Source organism: Aythya marila, assembly GCF_965140915.1.
Source record: "Aythya marila genome assembly, chromosome: 28".
In the NCBI taxonomy this organism is placed as follows: Eukaryota; Metazoa; Chordata; class Aves; order Anseriformes; family Anatidae; genus Aythya; species Aythya marila.
In genome coordinates, this window is record NC_139069.1 from 2,515,318 (window position 1) to 2,534,804 (window position 19,487).

Sequence of the window (19,487 nt, forward strand, 5' to 3'; positions counted from 1 at the left end):
TTGCCTCAGTCTTCCCTGACAGTCAGGCTTCCCAAGTCTTTAATTCCCTGAACTCATAGATGGAGGCTGGGGGGCAAAGTCTCACCCACTCTAAGTGAACAGGAGTTTTGAGACCAACAGAAGAAACTCAACAAGTACAAGTCTATGGGGACTGATGACATTCATCCCAGGGTCCTGAGGGAACTGGTTGATATAGTTTCCAAGCCTCTCTCCATCATATTTGAAGAGTCCTGGCAGTCAGGTGAAGTGTCTGGTGACCTGAAAAGGAAAACATCACTCCCATTTTTCAAAAGGGTAGAAATGAGAACCCATGGATCTACAGAATGGTGAGCCTCACCTCTGTGCCTGAAAGGGATCATGGAGAAGATCCTCCTGGAATCGATGTCAAGGCACATGCAAGACAAAGAGGTGATCTCAGACAGCCAGCATGGCTTCGCCAAAGAGTAAATCATGCCTGACCAATGTGATGGCTTTCTACAATGGAGTGATCACATCAGACAACAACAGAAGACCGACCTATGTCATCTACTTGGACTCCTGTAAGACCATTGCCATGGTCCCACATGACATCCTAGTCTCCAAATTGGAGAGATACGTTTTTGATGGGTGAACCATTCAGTGGATAAGGAGTTGGCTTGAAGGTCACACCCAGAGAGTGGTGGTCAATGGTTCTATGTCCAAGTGGAGGTTGGTGACAAGTGTTTTACCTCAGGGGTGTGTCCTGGGACTGGTGCTGTTTAATATCTTTATCTATGACAGACAGTGAGATCAACAGTGAGACAATGAGACAGTACATTCTGTGCTTGTAGCCCAGAAGGCCAACTGCATCCTGGGCTCCATAAGCAGAGGAGTGGCCAGCAGGTGGAGGGAGGTCACTTCTACTTCTACTCCTTGTACTCTGCCCTTGTGAGGCCCCACTTGGTGTCCTGCATCCAGGACTGGGGCCGCCAGCATGAGAAGGGTGTGGGTCTGTTAGAACAAGTCCAGAGGAGGCCCACAAAGATGATCAAGGGGCTGGAGCATGTCTCCTATGAAAAAAGGCTGAGAGAGCTGGGGCTGTTCAGCCTGGAGAAAAGAAGGCTCTGGTGGTGACCTCTTTGTGGCCTTTCAGTACTTAAAGAGGGCTTATAAAAAAGATGGAGAGTGACTCTGCTCAATCAGATAATGACGGGGCAAGGGGGAATGTTTTTAAGCTAAATGAGGGGAGATTTAGATTAGAAGTTATGAGGAAATTCTTCACTCAGAGGGAGGTGAGACAATGGAAACTGTTGCCCAGAGAAGCTGTGGATGCCCCATCCCTGGAGCTGATCAAAAACAGGTTAGATGAGGCCCTGGACAACCTGATCTCATGGGGGGCATCCCTGCTTATGGGCAGGTGGTTTGTACCAGATGACCTTTAAGGTCCCTTCCAACAGGAGCCATTCTGTGATTCTATGGTCTCACTAGCTATACCTCAAGCATGACTCCCATCCCATCAGCCTTCCTGTGGTCTCTCACCTGACCAGAACAGAAGGTGCCTCACCATCATCTTCAATGTCTTGCGCATGCTTCTGCCCTTTATGGTTCCTATCTGTGCCACATTCCTCCTGCAGGTCCATCAGATCCAGAGACCGAAGTGACCTCCCAGCCTCTTTCACAGCCATGTGCCTCCTGCAGGCCCAGCACATCCTGAGGCACACCTGACCTCATCCCAGCATTCCCAGCCAGCTCCTCTTTGTGGCCTCTGATCTGATCACATACCTGTCACCTCACATGCCTCTTCCAATGCCATGGGACTGCTGCAGGACCTCACAATCCCTGCCCTGCCCCAAGGGGACAAGCAGCCGAAGTTAGGGGTAGGAGTGGGGTTGAAGCTGAGATGTGCTGTGTGCATGGTGGAGGGCTTTGGGGGTTAGATGATCAGGTTAATGTTTAGGAAGTAGAGGTCACCCTCCAGGGTTAAGGGAATGGCAAGGACATCGAGGGAGGGATTGGTGTTCTGCTCAAGGTGTCTGCTCAGGATCTGGGATAAGGACAAGTGTTGAGGTTTTTAATTTAGATTTGATCTGAGGTGTAGATTCAATAATAGCATTTTTATCCTTAGTTAGTCTTAATCACCCTTCTGTTTACCCTTCTTGTAGAAGATGCCTTTTACCTCTGCCTTTTCAAAATCCTGAACAATGTCTCTCCTTTATCTGGCCTTTCCAAGGTCTTTGAGAGAGGTCTTATGATGACATCTGCAGATCCACTAGAACCTGTCTCACCCTTCCCACACCACCTCTAAGCAACCTGAGGGCTGACTGGGAGGATGATGATGGTTTGGGAAAGAGCTTGATTAAAATCTCTGAGGAGGAAGACCAAAAGTTCTTTTCTCTACTAGAGAAACATTTATTCGTGCCTATGAGTATGTCCTGTACCTGTGTGGAAAGACTAATGTTATGATTGCTGTAAACAAAATGCTGTACCAAATGTTTGAAGGGCATAAGATACTGATTTCTTTTTATTTTTTTACCTTTTTTTTTTTTTTTTGACTTGGCAATTGTATTAGTAGCTTATGTTATGCACTGTTCTGCGCATCACATGGGAGAGATGATGGTGTCATAGAAAACAGTGACACTTGTGAGGACAGACGAGCAGGTGGATAAGGCTTTGCGTCTGCCAACACAGGACACACGCACATGTAAACTGCATGATTAGGAACAGGAAGATTAGAATCATAGAATCATAGAATATCCTGAGTTGGAAGGGACCCTTAAGGATCATCAAGTCCAACTCTTGACACCGCACAGGTCTACCCAAAAGTTCAGACCATGTGACTAAGTGCACAGTCCAATCTCTTCTTAAATTCAGACAGGCTCGGTGCAGTGACCACTTCCCTGGGGAGCCTGTTCCAGTGTGCAACCACCCTCTCTGTGAAGAACCCCCTCCTGACGTCAAGCCTAAATTTCCCCTGCCTCAGCTTAACCCTGTTCCCGCAGGTCCTGTCACTGGTGTTAATGGAGAAAAGGTGTCCTGCCTCTCGACACCCCCTTACGAGGAAGTTGTAGACTGTGATGAGGTCTCCCCTCAGCCTCCTCTTCTCCAGGCTGAACAGGCCCAGTGACCTCAGCCGTTCCTCGTACGTCTTCCCCTCCAGGCCTTTCACCATCTTCGTAGCCCTCCTCTGGACACTCTCCAACAGTTTCATGTCCTTTTTATACTGTGGTGCCCAGAACTGCACACAGTACTTGAGGTGAGGCCGCACCAGCGCAGAGTAGAGCGGGACAATCACCTCCCTTGACCTACTAGCGATGCCGTGCTTGATGCACCCCAGGACACGATTGGCCCTCCTGGCTGCCAGGGCACATTGCTGGCTCATATTCAACTTGCTGTCTACCACGACCCCCAGATCCCTCTCTTCTAGGCTGCTCTCCAGCGTCTCATTGCCCAGTCTGTACGTGCAGCCAGGGTTTCCCCGTCCCAAGTGCAGGACCCGGCACTTGCTCTTATTGAACTTCATGCGGTTGGTGATCGCCCAGCTCTCCAACCTATCCAGATCCCTCTGCAAGGGCCTTTCCACCCTCATTCGAGTCCACAACTCCTCCAAGTTTGGTGTCATCAGCAAACTTGCTCAATATACCCTCTATTCCTACATCCAGATCGTTTATAAAAATATTGAAAAGTACCGGCCCTAAAATGGAGCCTTGAGGGACCCCACTGGTGACCGCCCGCCAGCCTGACGCAGCCCCATTTACCGTAACCCTTTGGGCCCTGCCCGTTAGCCAATTGCTCACCCATCGTATGATGTTTTTATTTAGCTATATGGTGGACATTTTGTCCAGTAGGATCCTATGGGAAACCGTGTCAAAAGCCTTGCTGAAGTCCAAAAAAATCACATCAGCTGGTTTCCCTTGGTCCACCATACGGGTGATCTTATCATGAAAGGAAATCAGGTTAGTTAGGCAGGACCTACCCTTCACAAACCCATGCTGGCTGGGACCAATGACTGCTTTGTCCCCCAGGTGCGCCTCAATAAGTTCAAGAACCATCTTCTCCATGATTTTACCAGGCACTGACGTGAGACTGACAGGCCTGTAATTGCTAGGGTCTTCTTTCTGACCCTTCTTGAAAATCGGCACAACATTTGCCAGCTTCCAGTCTACCGGGACCTCTCCAAATTCCCAGGATCCTTGAAAAATAATTGAGAGAGGTTCCGCGATGATGTCCGCCAGCTCTTTCAGCACCCGGGGATGAATCCCATCCGGACCCATGGACTTGTAGGGATCCAGGTGGAGTAGCAAATCCCGCACACGTTCAGGGTCAGTTGGGAGTTTGTCATCCCCTCCGTCCCGGTCCTCCAGCTCAGGGCACCCTGGGTCCTGAAGCCCATCATCGGCATTGAAGACAGAGGCAAAGAAGGCGTTAAGTGTCTCTGCTTTGCCTATGTCCTCGTCTGTGAGGAGACCTTCCCTATCAAGGAGCGGCCCTATGTATTCTTTAGTTCTCCTTTTTCCATTCACGTATCTAAAAAAAACCCTTTTTATTTTCTCTCACAGACACAGCCAGCTTCAACTCTAGCTGTGCTTTGGCCACACGAACTTTCTCCCTACAAACACGAACAGCATCCCTGTATTCTTTCCATGACACCTGGCCCTCCTTCCAGTAGCGAAACACTCTCTGTTTCCGCCTAATGTCCATTAGAATGTTCCTGGTCAGCCACGCCGGCCTCCTGCCCCGCCTGCCTGACTTGCGATATTTAGGAATTGCCTGATCTTGTGCTTCTAGGAGGCATCGCTTAAAGAATGACCAACACTGGTGGACATCGAGGCCTTCAAGAGCAGTTTCCCAGGGGACCTAACTGACTAGTTCCCTGAGCAGCCTGAAGTCCGCTTTCCCCATATCTAGGGATGAGGTTTTGGTGGCACTTTTCCTTCTGTCACCATAAATTTTGAACTCAACCACTTCATGGTCGCTATGACCGAGGCGGCCACCAATCACCACATCTCCCACCAGACCCTCTCTGTTTTCTAGCAACAGGTCTAGGAGGGCACCTTTCCTAGTTGGCTCCGTTAGCACCTGCACCAAGAAGTTATCATCTAGGTGCTTCATGAACCTCCTGGACTTGCTCGTGTCAGCCGTGTGGCACTCCCAGTTAACGTCCGGCAAGTTGAAGTCCCCCATAAGGACAAGGGGAGTTAATCTCGAGGCCTCTCTTAGTTCTGTAAAGAATAATTTATCAGCGCTATCGTCCTGGCCAGGCGGTCTGTAATAGACTCCAACAACGACATCCCCTTTATTCGTTCGTCCCTTGATCCTTACCCAGAGGCTCTCAACTTTGCCATTGCCGACCTGAAGTTCCACACAGTCCAGCCCCTGCTTCACATACATTGCCACCCCACCACCTCGCCTACCCTGCCTGTCCCTCCTGAAGAGCCTGTAACCATCTATCGCAACACCCCAGGACTCGTACTTGGTGACACACATCCAGTTTTCCTACACATCAGTGTCACCTTCACGCTGCCTTTGTCTCCTTGTCCTCACTGCCTCCAGGGTTCTGCTCTAACGAGCTCCAAGGGAGGCTGTGTCAGTGCTGGCCCTCAGGGGGACACTGCAGGAAACTTGCCTCTGACTTGGACTTCTGGAGAGCTGTCTTCAATTGTGTCTGAGTGCCTGAGGTTCGTGGGCTCATCAGCAAAGCCCCCAGAGGGGTGATTGCAGTGCCTTGGGCTGGTGCTGTGCTGCTGAGCTGGGCTGGTCTTGTGGGACAGAGAGACCTCATGGCAGGAGGGCCCTGGTGCAGAGAGACAGCTGTGCCCAGGAGCAGCTCCTCTGCACAGCGCAGCAGGGCTGGGGGCTCTGACCGCAGCTGGCACACAGAGAGGAGAGAAGGAGAGAGGGCTTGGAGGCAGTTGGCAGTGGGAGGATGCTGAGAGCTGCCTGCAGGAGAAATGTGCACAGCCCTTGACAAGGTAAGGGTCTGGCTGAAGGGCCATGCTGCTGCAGGTCCTGGAAGGGTCGCCTGATGGGTTTTGTTTCTGGGAGGGCAGTGGGCAATGCAGTAGCCTTTGAGAGTCCTGCTGGGTTGCCCTGCGAGGGGAGGAAGTCTGTCAGAAGCCCCTTGGAGTGCCCTAAGGCAGGTGCCCCTGGTCAGCCCAGAACACCCTGCCCTGGCTGGCCATGCCGGGCTCTCTGTCAGCTGCCCCATAGCTCCTGCAGCCATGGAGGTGCCCCTTGGCAGGACCCTGTTGGTGGCAGGGTGCTGCAGGGCAGTGCTGAGCACAGCCACGTGGGATGGGGTCTGTGAGCACGGGCAGGGGGAAAGAAGAGGTGGGCGCAGAGCAGCAGCTCCCTGCAGGGACAGCTGCAGGCAGCACAGAGGGGCAGGCGGCCAGAAGGAGCTGTTGCCAGAAATGCCGTGGCAGGGGGGATTCGGGCACCTCATGGCCATGCCCTGCAGTGCAGACGCCTTCCCCTGGAGCAGCCCCTCCCTGGCCTCCTCTTCCCCTGCAGCCCATGGGCTTTGGGGCAGGAAGGGGTAGAAGAGAAGGTAGAGCTCAGACAGGGATGCTTCCAAGCTCTGTCTGTGTGAGAACTTCACCTCAGGTGAGGTTTCTGTCCAGCTGCACTTGGACTGGGGATTCTCTGCTCTCAGTTGTCTCCAGTTTCTTCTCAAGGAAACTCCAGAGCTGGGTGGTTCTGTGGCTCAAAGACAGGAAATACAGGGCAGATTAGAACACAACTTGTGGGCAGTGGCCTGTGTAACTCTGCATTCAGATGAGTTGTTTGAAATAACACTGAAAAGCTCATTGATCTGACCAGTGAACTGAACTTGAGCTTCCCCCATGTTCCTGTTTCCTTCCTGCTGTAAAGCAGAGAGGACTCCTCTGCAGCCTACAGCAGCCCCTGCTCCCAGTGCCACTCTCAGCCAGCACCAGACACAGCTCAAGCAGGAGAGATGCCAAAAGATTTTTGTGCAAAGAGAGAGGCTCAGGTTACAGGGTGCTTTAAGAGACACAATAGGTTTTCCTCAGAGAACTCTGTTTTAACATTCTTCTGCATTTTGCTCTTTACCAGGAAAGCATGTGTATGGACAGCAAATGCCCAACATCAGCTCCGTGAGTGAGTTCCTCCTGCTGGCATTCGCAGACACGCGCGAGCTGCAGCTCCTGCACTTCGCGCTCTTCCTGGGCATCTACCTGGCTGCCCTCCTGGGCAATGGCCTCATCCTCAGCGCCATAGCCTGCCACCACCGCCTCCACACCCCCATGTACTTCTTCCTCCTCAACCTCGCCCTCCTCGATGTGGGATCCATCTCCACCACTCTGCCCAAAGCCATGGCCAATGCCCTCTGGGACACCAGGGCCATCTCCTATCAAGGCTGTGCTGCACAGGTCTTCTTTTTAGTCTTCCTTATTGGTGCAGAGTTTTTTCTTCTCACCGTCATGGCCTACGACCGCTACGTTGCCATCTGCAAGCCCCTGCACTACGGGAGCCTCGTGGGCAGCAGAGCTTGTGCCCAGATGGCAGCAGCTGCCTGGGGCAGTGGCTTTCTCAATGCTGTCCTGCACACGGCCACTACATTTTCCCTGCCCCTCTGCCAAGGCAATGCTGTGGACCAGTTCTTCTGTGAAATCCTCCACATCCTCAAGCTCTCCTGCTCAGGTACCTACCTCACAGAAGTCAAGTTTCTTCTGGTTAGTGCCTGTTTAGGTGTTGGTTGTTTTGTTTTTATTGTTTTTTCCTACATGCAGATCTTCAGGGCAGTGCTGAGGATGCCCTCTGAGCAGGGCAAGCACAAAGCCTTTTCCACGTGCCTCCCTCACCTGGCCGTGGTCTCCCTGTATCTCAGTACTGCTGTGTTTGCCTACCTGAAGCCCCCCTCCATCTCCTTTCCATTCCTGGATCTGGTGGTGGCCGTTTTGTATTCAGCGTTGCCTCCCGTAGTGAACCCCCTCATCTACAGCATGAGGAATAAAGAGCTCAAGGAGGCACTGAGGATGTTGTTGCTATATTCAGTATTTCGACAAAGAAGCCATCTTCTGCATGTGATTCCCTGAAGTATAGCTGGACAAGGCAGAAACGTCTTTGTTCCTATATTTCAAAATTAGTTCATCCTTTTCAATATTATTCCAATATGCTAAATATTATTTTTATCATTTTATTTTATAAATTTAAGTTATTTTTGTTCTTCTGTCTCCTTCTACCTTTTCTTCTAACCCAAAGACCTCATGTAGAGGTGCTGCTAAGCTCTTTGTGACTAACTAAATAAAGGAACCAGCAGGTAGGCAGTTTCTCTGGATCTCATTTCTCATACACTCTTCTCAGGTACAGCAGTGGTTGTGGGATGAAGATCCTTGCTGCAACGTGGTGGAAAGCCCTGGTGTCCTCCTTTGGGGCTGCCCTTTTCTGCCCTGGCAGGCACTCCTTGCCTGCAGCCTTTGAGTCAGGGTCGCCACTTTCTTTGACCCACGAACACTGACAGCAGCAGGATATGGGCGTTTTGGTGCTGGTCTCCCTTCTCTTCCACACTGCTGTCTTGTAGCACCACTGAATCAGAACTGGCCTTCCAGCCAGTGCCCCTCTGAGTATGGCTTTCAAAAGTGAGGTGGAGGAAGCACTGAGGAAGCAGCCTGATCTGATGTGAAAGTTCTCCCTGCTCAGAGCAGATCTTAGCACTGGAAGCCTCCAGAGCTCCCTTCTGACTCTAATCCTGAAGGAAAGAAGTAGCAAGAGAGTGGAGGTAGGGGGAGGGAACACTGCTGTGGGCAGAGGTATTACTGGCATTTGTAATCCCTGCCAGGCATCACAAAGTGACAGATTCACTGAGACTGGAGGGGACCTCCACAGCCCATCTAGCCACCCCCACTAGCCAGGCATGGACACCTCCACCAGGCAGCCCAGGCCCATTTCCAGTTGGAATTTGGTATCTCCAGTGACTGGGATTCGCCCACTTTTGGAGAAACATGATCCAGTGCTTGGTATTGCTCAGAGTAAAAGTGTTTTCCTGTGGGGAATGTCATGTATTCCCATGTCTTGTCCTGTTACCGGGCACTGCTGAGATTGTCAGAGGAAAATACCTGAGAGCAAGTCCATGTCTCATAGGCACTTCATAGCAGCAGGCAGAGACGGCGTTGAAGGACTCAACGCTTTTTCTGTCTTAGTCTGTACCAAAAAGCTCCCCTAGGCCTCTATATTCAGTAAAAGAGATCAAGGATGAGAAGAGCATGTATTGAGAGGAAGGCTATGAGAAGCCACCAGGACAAGGGCCATTTTCTGCCCCTGCACTGGACTGACCCTGGGCAAGGCCCAGCTTCGGAAACAGCCGTGTTGAACGTTCATGGTGGGCAGGGAGCTGGGCAGGAGGCAGCCATGTGCCCTGGAAGCACAGGAAGGAAGGCTGTGGGTCACCTCACCACAGCCTGCAGAGAGCTGCAGGGATGTCAGAAACAGCCCAGGGCTAGGCTGTGCCCTGGGCCTATGAGCCCTGCCTGCCCTCCTCCTGCCATGCTGCATACAGTGGCTGCAGCAGAGGGGACCCCCAGCCAGCCCCTGCCACCCGCCTGGCCCCAGCCCTCTCCTGCGCCCTCCTTGCTGCTCTCTGATGCATGCCAGCACCTCCCTGTGCGTGCCGGCCAGCACATCTGCTGAGGGCCAGGGCGGCTGCTGCAGGGGCAGGGAGCTCAGCATGGCCCTTGCAGCCCCCTGCCCTGGGCCTGCCTCTGCCCTTGGGCTCGGCCCCGGCCTTGGCTCTGCTGGCAGGAGCGCTCTTGCCATGCGCTTCCTGGCCTCCCCTCGCCTGCGCACAGCTGCTGCCCACTCAGGCTGCTGCCACAAACGTGTCCTCACAAGCAGCACCACCCCTTGGGCTGCTTCTGCTGGCCTCCCCCACCCCACTGCCTTGACTCCTTGTCTCTGCTGGGCCCCACCTTCCACACCCAAATACCTTCCTTCACTGTCATCTCCCTTTCCCTGCCCCATGGGATGACAGAGTCATGGGACATATGACCTTTAGGTGTTGTCATGCTTGTGTAACCAGATAGGTGATGGCAGATGTAGGTTTCTGTGTCTGGAAGGGGACAATCTCCCCAAAGAGGCCAAGCTCATGGGTACAGCTACAGCCAATAGGCAGAGTGGATCCCCCAGTCAGCATGCCAAGCAGGTGCCTTCTGCTGGCCTAGCAGGGCCACTGCTAGATGTCAGCCCAAAAGTGCAGCTCCCAGGGAGAAGTCAAGGCTGACCTGCCACCTCCAGACACAAGTGACCTCCCAGTCCCTTTGCGTGACACATTCCTGCTGCTGCCCTATCAAGTGCAGAGACAGAAGTGACCTCAGAGTCACATTCCTCCTTCTAAGGCAGGAGATCCTGAGGCAGAGCTGAGTACTTTCTAGTTCCCACTGGACTGGGGCTCAGCTTTCTGGGTTAGAGAGTAAACAAAGGTTTAATGGGAAGGTTTGGTGTTCTTCTGTGTTTAGGGTATGAGCAGGCTCTGTGGTTTAGTTCATTTTTACATCTGCCTAGAAGCCGAGGTTTAAATAGAGCATTTTAATACTAATGTTAAGGGAAGGGATTAGGGTGAGCAAGAGAGTAAAGGTAAAGGAAAGGGGCTATAGGCTGAGCTTTGCTTCAAAGGATACTTTGTGTTCAAGCATTACAGAAGTGGATTCCTGTCAGAGTGTTGGAGGAGCATTTAGCTTTAGGGATTAAAACTACTGGTTAAAATAGTGTTAGGGCCATATATGACTGTACAAGTCAGTGTTACCGCACGATCTGCATTACATGATGCCTCTTCCCTCTAGGAAATCATTATTTTCTGCTGCCCATGCTCCTCTTACCACCCCCAAAGATCAAAATTCTCATGTCCAGGTGTTGTGGTTTAATCTAACCGCAGCTAAACCCCACACAGTCATTCACTCATCCTCCCCCCTCCCTCTCTGGGATGGGGGAGAGAAACGGGAAAGTAAAGCCTGTGAATTGAGATAAAGACAGTTTATTAAGACAGGAAAATAATTATAACAATAACAATAATAACAATAATGATGATAATATAACTACTACTAATAGTGTGTACAAACAAGTGATGCACAATGCAATTGCTCACCACCCGCTGACCGATGCCCAGCCTAACCCCGAGCAGTCCAGCCCTCCTCCCCATGGCTACCCACCCCTATAGATTGTTTAGCATGACGTCAGAAGGTATGGAATACCCCTTTGGCTAGTATAGGTCACCTGTCCTGGGTCTGCCCCTCCCAGCTCCTGCTGCACCCCCAACCTGCCCGTTGGCAAGACAGAGTGAGAAGCTGAAACATCCTTGGCTTGGTGTAAGCACTGCTCTGCAACAATTAAACATCAGCGTCTTATCAGCACTCTTCTCATCCTAAGCCAAAACATAGCACCCTACCAGCTACAAGAAAGAAAATTACCTCTGTCCTAACTGAAACCAGGATATCTATCCACCCTTTATTCAATACCATTTATTTCATGCTCAGGTTCCATTCCTTACAAGACCACATCCTGCTGCTGACCATGGCCATGGCTCCAGGGAAGCAGCAGCCCCGATCCGAAGGCAGCAGAGAGGCAGAGCCCAGCGGGCAGTGAGGGGCAGCCCCAAAGGGCCACCAGGGCTGCTCCTGCATGTGTCAGCTGGGCTCTTGGCCATGAGCCCCTCCTGCATGCTGGAGCTGCTCCACCAGCTCCAGAGAAGATGGGAAGAGACGGATACTGAGATCAGTGAATTTCTGATGGCTTCTTTATTGTCTTTATTTACACTGGAAAACTAGTCCTATGGGTAGATTAGATGATTTGGTCAGAGTAAATAAATTAATTAACAGGCAGGATGCTAAGAATAACATTACTAAAATAATGATAAAAGTGAACTGATGTGAATCACAGTAATTTCACATAATTATGACTATATATTATAAACTCATTATTGATGTTTAAGAAGCATGTATAGGAGCAGTCTCCTCACTCCATACTTTAAGTTCTTGTTTCTCATGCTGTAGATGAGAGGGTTCAGTGCTGGAGGTACCACTGAGTACAGAAATGCCAGCACCAGGTCCAGGGATGGGGAGGAGTTGGAGGGGGGCTTCAGGTAGGAAACCATGACAGGCCTGAGGGAGGTGGATACCATGGCCAGGTGAGGGAGGCACGTGGAAAAGGCTTTGTGCCAGAGCTCTGATATAGAGACAACAGGACTGTCACCTAGATCCACAAGGTCTAATCCAAATACACTGCTCCTACCTGTGCCAGCTGGGCTCTTGGCCCTGAGCCACTCCCGGATGCTGGAGCTGCTCCCCCAGCTCCAGAGGAGATGGGAAGAGAAGGATACTGAGACCAATGAATTTCCACTGAGTTCTTTCTTGTCTTTAACTACCAAGGAAGCCTGCTTCTGTATATGCATTAGACCATGTGGTCAAACCTAACACAAGATGTAACATTCAGAATGCTAAGAATGAGATTTTTAAAAACAAAATGAAATATTGTTCAAATTTTTACAGAGAAAAATAATTTAAAAAATGTTGTGTCATTTTTCCAAATACCCTTTTATTTATTTTAGTATTATTATGAATGATAATGTCATGATAACAGTAGTAACAATAAAAATGATACGATATAGTATGAATCAAAATATTTGCACAGTATTAAGAATACATCTTCTGAACACATCATGGATGCTTAAGAAGCATGTATGGAAACAGTTTCCTCACTGCATCCTTGAGATCCTGGTTTCTCATGCTGTAGATGAGGGGGTTCAGGGCTGGAGGCACCACCGAGTACAGAAATGCCACCACCAGGTCCAGGGATGGCGAGGAAATGGAGGGGGGCTTCAGGTAGGAAAATATGCCAGTGCTGACAAACAGGGAGACCACAGCCAGGTGAGGGAGGCACGTGGAAAAGGCTTTGTGTCGTCCCTGCTCAGAGGGCATCCTCAGCACTGCCCTGAAGATCTGCACATAAGAGAAAACAATGAAAACAAAACAACCAAATGATAAAAAAATGCTAAACAGAACTGCCCCAACTTCTCTGAGATAGGAATCTGAGCAGGGAAGCTTGAGGATGTGGGGGACTTCACAGAAGAATTGGTCCACAACATTGTCTTGGCAGACGGGCAGGGAAAATGTGTTGGCCGTGTGCAGGACAGCATTGAGAAAGCCACTGCCCCAGGCAGATGCTGCCATCTGGGCACAAGCTCTGCTGCCCACGAGGCTCCCGTAGTGCAGGGGCTTGCAGATGGCAACGTAGCGGTCATAGGCCATGACAGTGAGAATAGAATATTCTGCTGCTATAAAGAAGAGAAAGAAAAAGACCTGTGTAGCACATCCTTGATAGGAGATGGCCCTGGTGTCCCAGAGGGTATTGGCCATGGCTTTGGGCAGAGTGGTGGAGATGCAGCCCAGGTCGAGGAGGGCGAGGTTGAGGAGGAAGAAGTACATGGGGGTGTGGAGGCGGTGGTGGCAGGCTACGGCACTGAGGATGAGGCCGTTGCCCAGGAGGGCAGCCAGGTAGATGCCCAGGAAGAGCGCGAAGTGCAGGAGCTGCAGCTCACGCGTCTCTGCAAATGCCAGCAGGAGGAACTCAGTGATGGTGCTTCTGTTGGGCATCTGCTTTTTTCGGGATATGGTCCTGAATAAAGTAGAGGATGAGAGTAATAAAGTACAAGAAATGTATCAGAGGGAAACAAATTCAGTTTCTCATTTAAAATCATTGCCTATATTTTGTACTTTCTGGCAGACATTTGGCAGATCCCTTTCATGCATCCTGATTCATTCTGCCTGACGGTGTCTGTTGGAACAGGGGGCTCTACTGTGGACAATGCAGGAGTCAGTCCTGTCCTACCGAAAGAGATGAAGAGGAACATGGGGAAATGTCAGTTTCTCTTCCCTCCTGATCTCAGAGAGTTTTTCACAGTGTTGCTCCCAGTTCACCAAACTGCAGAGCAGAGCTGTGGACACTTTTTTTTAAATTTTATTTTAAATTTTTGTATTTTGAGTTTTTTCTTTCAGCTGTCCCACCACTCCTGAGGAGTGTTTCTAAGCCACAGATCCTGGCTATTTCTACTGGACTCAAGGGAATCCTTGTAGATCATTATCAGAGAAAAAGGGACTGTCACTTTAGTGCATAGTGTTTTTTGGGGAGGATAGCCAGTCTGTCCATCAAGTACGGTCTCAGCTGCCCCATGAAAGCTGTTGGAAAGTTCTACTCACATGTTTGATTGAAAAGAACAAAGACACTGCTGAGAGCAGAGGAATCCAGGCTCAAAGTGCCCATCTCTAGACGCATCACCTTGTCCCCGTATTCCCCTTCCCCCAAGCACACCGAGGGCTCACTCCATGGGTATGTGAAACCCCCATCCCCAGCCAGCCTGGGAACAAGACCAGCAGCAGCACGGCCAGCTGGAGAAGCCAGGAGGAATGCCAGCGTGCTGCTGCCAGGGGAGGCAAGGCCAGGGAGGGACAGAGGGACACTCAGCAGACCCTCCTGTGCTGCAGCTCTGCCTGCAGAGGACGCAGCTCCTGCTGGGGACACCGGGGGCTTGAAGACAGAGGCTGTGCTGGTGGGAGAGTAGAGCAGGGGGTGTCCCAGGGAAGGTGCCTGCCCTGCAGGGGATGGCAGGGAGGTGCCTGAGCCCTCCCTCGCACAGCATTTCTGGCAGCAGCTCCCTCTCACTGCCTGCCCATGTCCCTACTTGTTTCTACGTCCCTGCTGGGAGCTGGTTCTCTGTCCCCACATCCCCTCCCTGTCCATGCTCACAGACCCCATCCCACAAGCTGTGTGCTTCCTAAGTACAGGACATCAAAGGGGTTGCAGCTCCTGAAGACCTGACAAGCCCTGAGGAGACAACAAACATTGATGTTTCAGTCTTTAGGCTGAGGTGCCTGAAGGGATTTGATCACATTAATTGCTGCCATATTGATCTCTCCCTGCAATACTCTTGGAGTCTCAGTCTCCTGTAAAATCCAGACAATTCATTGTCATGAACCCTCCCTTCCCTCCACACCAAGAATCTGAAAGCACAGAATCCAAGCAAGTCTTCCATTTCAGATAAACCAAGACTCGGTCTTCCTGTTAAAATGCCCCCTCAGGAATACCATTCTCTAAAACATCTTCTATGCCACATTACATGTAGAACAAGACCCATCCTGACAGATGCTATCAGCCATCAGATGTGCCAGCTGCAGAAGACCCCTCTGGCAACCCCACCTGCATGACCCTGCTGCCAGAGCCTCACGGTGTCAAGAGCCTGCAGATGTGTCCTGCCACACGCTGCCCTCTGTTGTTGCGCTCCTCAGTGCCTCCAAGCCCTCTCTCCTTCTCTCCTTTCTGCATGCCAGCTGCGGTCAGAGCCCCCAGCCCTGCTGCGCTGTGCAGAGGAGCTGCTCCTGGCCACAGCTGTCCCTCTGCATTGTCTGCCAGGAGCTCTGCTTGGGCCCATGAGCCCAGCCCAGCTCAGCAGCACAGCACCAGCCCAAGGCACTGCAATCACCCCTCTGGGGGCTTTGCTGATGAGCCCACGAGCCTCAGGCCCTCAGAGACAATTGAAGACATTTTGACAGAAGTCCAAGTCAGAGGCAAGTTTCCTGCAGTGTCCCCCTGAAGGCCAGCACTGACACAGCCTCCCTTGGAGCTTATTAGAGCAGAACCCTGGAGGCAGTGAGGACAAGGAGACAAAGACAATGTGAAGGTGACACTGAGGTGTAGGAAAACTGTTTTTCTTTCACCAAGCACAAGGGCCAGGGAAGGGACCCCTGTCCTCTGGGAAGGGAGATCCTTTCCCTCCACACCTTGCTCAAGGCTCTTTGTGGGGCAGTAGGAGAGAGGGATGTGCATTGCCAAGTGCAGGAGAATGGTACAACCCCTGCCTGGTTCATGGGTGGGGGCGAGGAGGCAATGAGGCCCTGGGTCTTTCACAGTCAGTTGTTTCCTCATAAGCCTCAGTGGCAGAGGCAACAGCCATAGCCTTGGATACAAAGACCTGGGTCCTGCTGGCACTCTCAGTCTTGTCACAGCCCTTAATCTTTTCCACAGCAGCCTTACCTAAGGACTCTCATACCGCTACCTCTTTCCCTGCTGGCTGCAGACCCTTCTGTTGGTGATCGCTTACACATCTGAGCTGAGTCTGATAACTCAGATCTTCTTGGTTGCCATGCTACTCGCTAGCGTTAGGTCAGAGGTTGGACTCGATGATCTTGAGGTCTCTTCCAACCTAGAAATTCTGTGATTCTGTGATTCTGTAAGACAGCTCTGTAGGAAGCTGCCCTGGTTCCTCGTGAGGAGGCACCACTGCTCGTATGGCATCCCTCGTGGTGCCCAGAACCTTCTCCTCCTGGGCACTGCTCACTCTGCAGGGTCCCAGGCTGCCCTGATATGTGGGGTTACTCTTCATCATTGCAGGACTGGGCTCTTCTTCTTGTAAAGGGCACCATGTTTCTTTAGACAAATCTTGAGGTTTCTCAAGGTTGCCGTGGACTGACGCTCCATTCTGTCAGGCGTTAAGGTCTGCAGGCAGACAGTTCTAATTCCATGTGATTGTGCTATCTCTCACAAGACAGCAGCATCAGGACTTTCAGGAAAGTTTGGATAATACAGGAGTAACCAGTTGAACGGAATTGCAGCACAGAGTCACAGAAGTGTACGCGATGGAAGGCTGCCAGGTTCCACCTCTTCTGTGATTTCCTCCCATGCATGCTGTCAGTTTGTCTGGAGCTGTGTCCTGAATGTTATGGGGCTGTGCAGGTCAAAGTTAGAAGGGCCAAAGCCCAGATGGAGCTCCATCTGTATATTACTGTCCAAGACAATAAAAACTGCTTATATAAATACTTCACATAAAGGAAGATTAGGGAGAATCATCAGCCTTTATTGGATGTGGGGGGAAAGCTGGTGACAAGAAAGGAGGTAAAGGCTGAGGTACTTAATGCTTTCTTTGCCTCAGTCTCCATCAGCAAGACCAGCTTTTTCCCCTGGATATTTCTTCCTCCTCATGGCCAGTGCCGAAGTTCCAGGGCACGCTTCATGGCAGTTTTTTTCTCCTGTTCTTTCGTACTGCCAAAAAAAGCTCAATAAGGGTGGAAACCACTCGTCAAGTAGGCATCCCAACCCAGCAGGCTCCTTGCAGCCTCTCAACCAAGCAGACACAAGTCACCTCAGTAGCAGCTTCCAAGCCAGGGGCCTGCTGCTGGCCTTGCAGCTTCTTGTGGAGACACAGCCAAGCCTTGTGCCTGCTGCTGTGCAGTCAGGGACTCAAGCAGAAGGGACAGGACAACCCATGTCTGGGTTGTCTCTTTCAGTCTGGGTCGTCCTGGGTCTGGAGGCAGAGGGGATCCCCCAGTCAGCATGCCAAGCAGGTGCCTTCTGCTGGCCTAGCAGGGCCACTGCCAGATGTCAGCCCAAAAGTGCAGATCCCAGGGAGAAGGCAAGGGAGACCTGCAAACCTCCAGACACAAGTGACCTCACAGTCCCTTTCCGTGACATGTTCCTTCTGCTGCCCTATCAAGTGCAGAGACAGAAGTGACCTCACATTCACATTGCTACTGCTGGGTCAGGACATTCTGAGGCAGACCTGACCTCTCTCTAGTCCTTTATGGACCATGGCTCACCATTCTAGGTTAGAGGATAAACACAGGTTTAATGGGAATCTTTGGTGTTCTTCTGTGGCTATCAGGTCTTTCTCAAGGGTATGAGCAAGCCCTGTGGTTTAGGGGTTTTTTTTAGGCCTGCCAACAACTTCTCTAGGGCTAAATCGTGCATTTTAATGCTAGTGTTAAGGGAAGGGAATAGGGTAAGCAGGAGAGTAAAGGTAAGGGAAAGGGGCTGAGTTTTGCTTCAATGGATACTTTGAGTTCAGGCATTAGAATAGTGGATTCCTCTCAGAGTGGTGGAGAAACATTTAGGTTTAAAGATTGAAATTACTGGTTCAAATAAGGAAAGGGCAATACATGACTGTTTTAAGTCAGTGTTACTGTAGCATCTACATTAAATGACCCCTCTTACCTCTACAGAATCATTAATTTCTGCTGGCCATGCTTCTCTTCCCACCCCAAAATCTCACATCTTTCTTGTCCATGACCTCCCCATATTCTACTGGGATTAGCTTTCTGATGACATTTACCATCTCAGTGTATCTGTCTCACCTCTGTTGGCTCCTCCATTCCTGAGAAGATGGTGGCGTTGCAGTCAGGAGGGAAAAGGGCACAAAGTTCTTTAGGCGCATCCTGCACAATATGCCCATCAGCTCTGCACTTCCACAAAATCATGCTTCCTACCTACAAGTTTTGTTTCCCAAGTGGCTTCTATGCATCCAGCGTTACTTTTCCCAAGCCCTCAAGCATGTTTCAGGTTTGGATGTGGATGGATGGGAAAAGGAAAGCAATGCATGGATGGAACTGATCTTGGCAAGGGATGAAAAGAATAACAGGAAGAGATTCTGTAGGTACCTTGCTCAGAAAAGGAAGGCCAAGGACATTGTACCCCCTGTGATGAATGAGAAGGGTGAACTGGTAATAACAGACATGGAAAAGACAGAGGGACTCAACAATTTCTTTTCTTCAGTCTTCCCTGCCAGTCAGGCTTCCCAAGTCTTTTGTTTCCCTGAACCCATAGTTGATGGCTGTGGGTGCAAATTCCCACCTGCTGTAAGTGAAAAGCAGGTTTGAGACCACCTGCAGAAACCCAACAAGTACAAGTCTATGGGGCTTGATGACATGCAACCCAGGGTCCTAAGGGAACTATTTGATGTAGTTGTCAAGCCTCTCTCCATCATATTTGAAGAGTCCTGGCAGTCAGGTGAACTCCCTGGTGACCTGAAAAGGAAAACATCACTCCCATTTTTAAAAAGGGTAGAAATGAGAAGCCATGGAACTATTGAATTGTGAGCCTCACCTCTTTGCCTGACAAGATCATGGAAAAGATCCTCCTGGAATCAATGTCAAGGCATGTGCAAGACAAAGAGGTGATCTCAGACAGCCAGCATGGCTTCACCAAAGGCCAAATTGTTCCTGACCAATGTGCTGGCTTTCTACATTGAGTGACCACATCAGACAACAAGAGAAGACAGACCTACGTCATCTACTTGGTCTTCTGTAAGACCATTGACACTGTCCCATATGACATCCTGATCTCCAAATTAGAGAGATATGCATTTGATGGGTGCATCATTCAGTGGATAAGGAGTTGGCCTGAAGATCACACCCAGAGTGTGGTGCTCAACGCCTCTATGTCCTATGGAGGCTGGTGACAAGTGTTGTACCTCAGGGGTCTGTCCTGGGACTGGTGCTGTTTAATATCTTTATCTGTGACATAGACAGCGAGATTGACAGTGAGAGTGCATTCTGTACCGGTCACTTCTATTTCTACTCCTTCTACTCTGCCCCTGTGAGGCTCCACTTGGAGTCCTGCATCCACGACAGGGGCCCGCAGCACAAGAATAATGTGCATCTGTTAGAACGGGTCAAGAGGAGGGCCACAAAGATGATCAAGGGGCTGGAGCACATCTCCTGTGAAGAAAGGCTAAGAGAGCTGGGACTACAGCCTGG

The 19,487-nt window shown here is 50.7% G+C and overlaps 2 protein-coding genes across 2 annotated transcripts; one reads left to right on the plus strand and one right to left on the minus strand.

Annotated features, from left to right (window-relative positions):
* Nucleotides 1-7,055: 7,055 nt before the first annotated feature.
* LOC309888284 (olfactory receptor 14C36-like) lies at nucleotides 7,056-8,015 on the plus strand (the record flags this gene model as incomplete). Its single annotated transcript, XM_082780523.1, has 1 exon — nucleotides 7,056-8,015. The coding sequence occupies one exon, from the start codon at nucleotides 7,056-7,058 to the stop codon at nucleotides 8,013-8,015; it is 960 nt and encodes a 319-aa protein (XP_082636649.1).
* A 4,608-nt stretch (nucleotides 8,016-12,623) lies between these two features.
* LOC309888285 (olfactory receptor 14C36-like) lies at nucleotides 12,624-13,526 on the minus strand (the record flags this gene model as incomplete). Its single annotated transcript, XM_082780524.1, has 1 exon — nucleotides 12,624-13,526. The coding sequence occupies exon 1, from the start codon at nucleotides 13,389-13,391 to the stop codon at nucleotides 12,624-12,626; it is 768 nt and encodes a 255-aa protein (XP_082636650.1). The 5' UTR covers nucleotides 13,392-13,526.
* Between the last annotated feature and the right edge of the window lie 5,961 nt (nucleotides 13,527-19,487).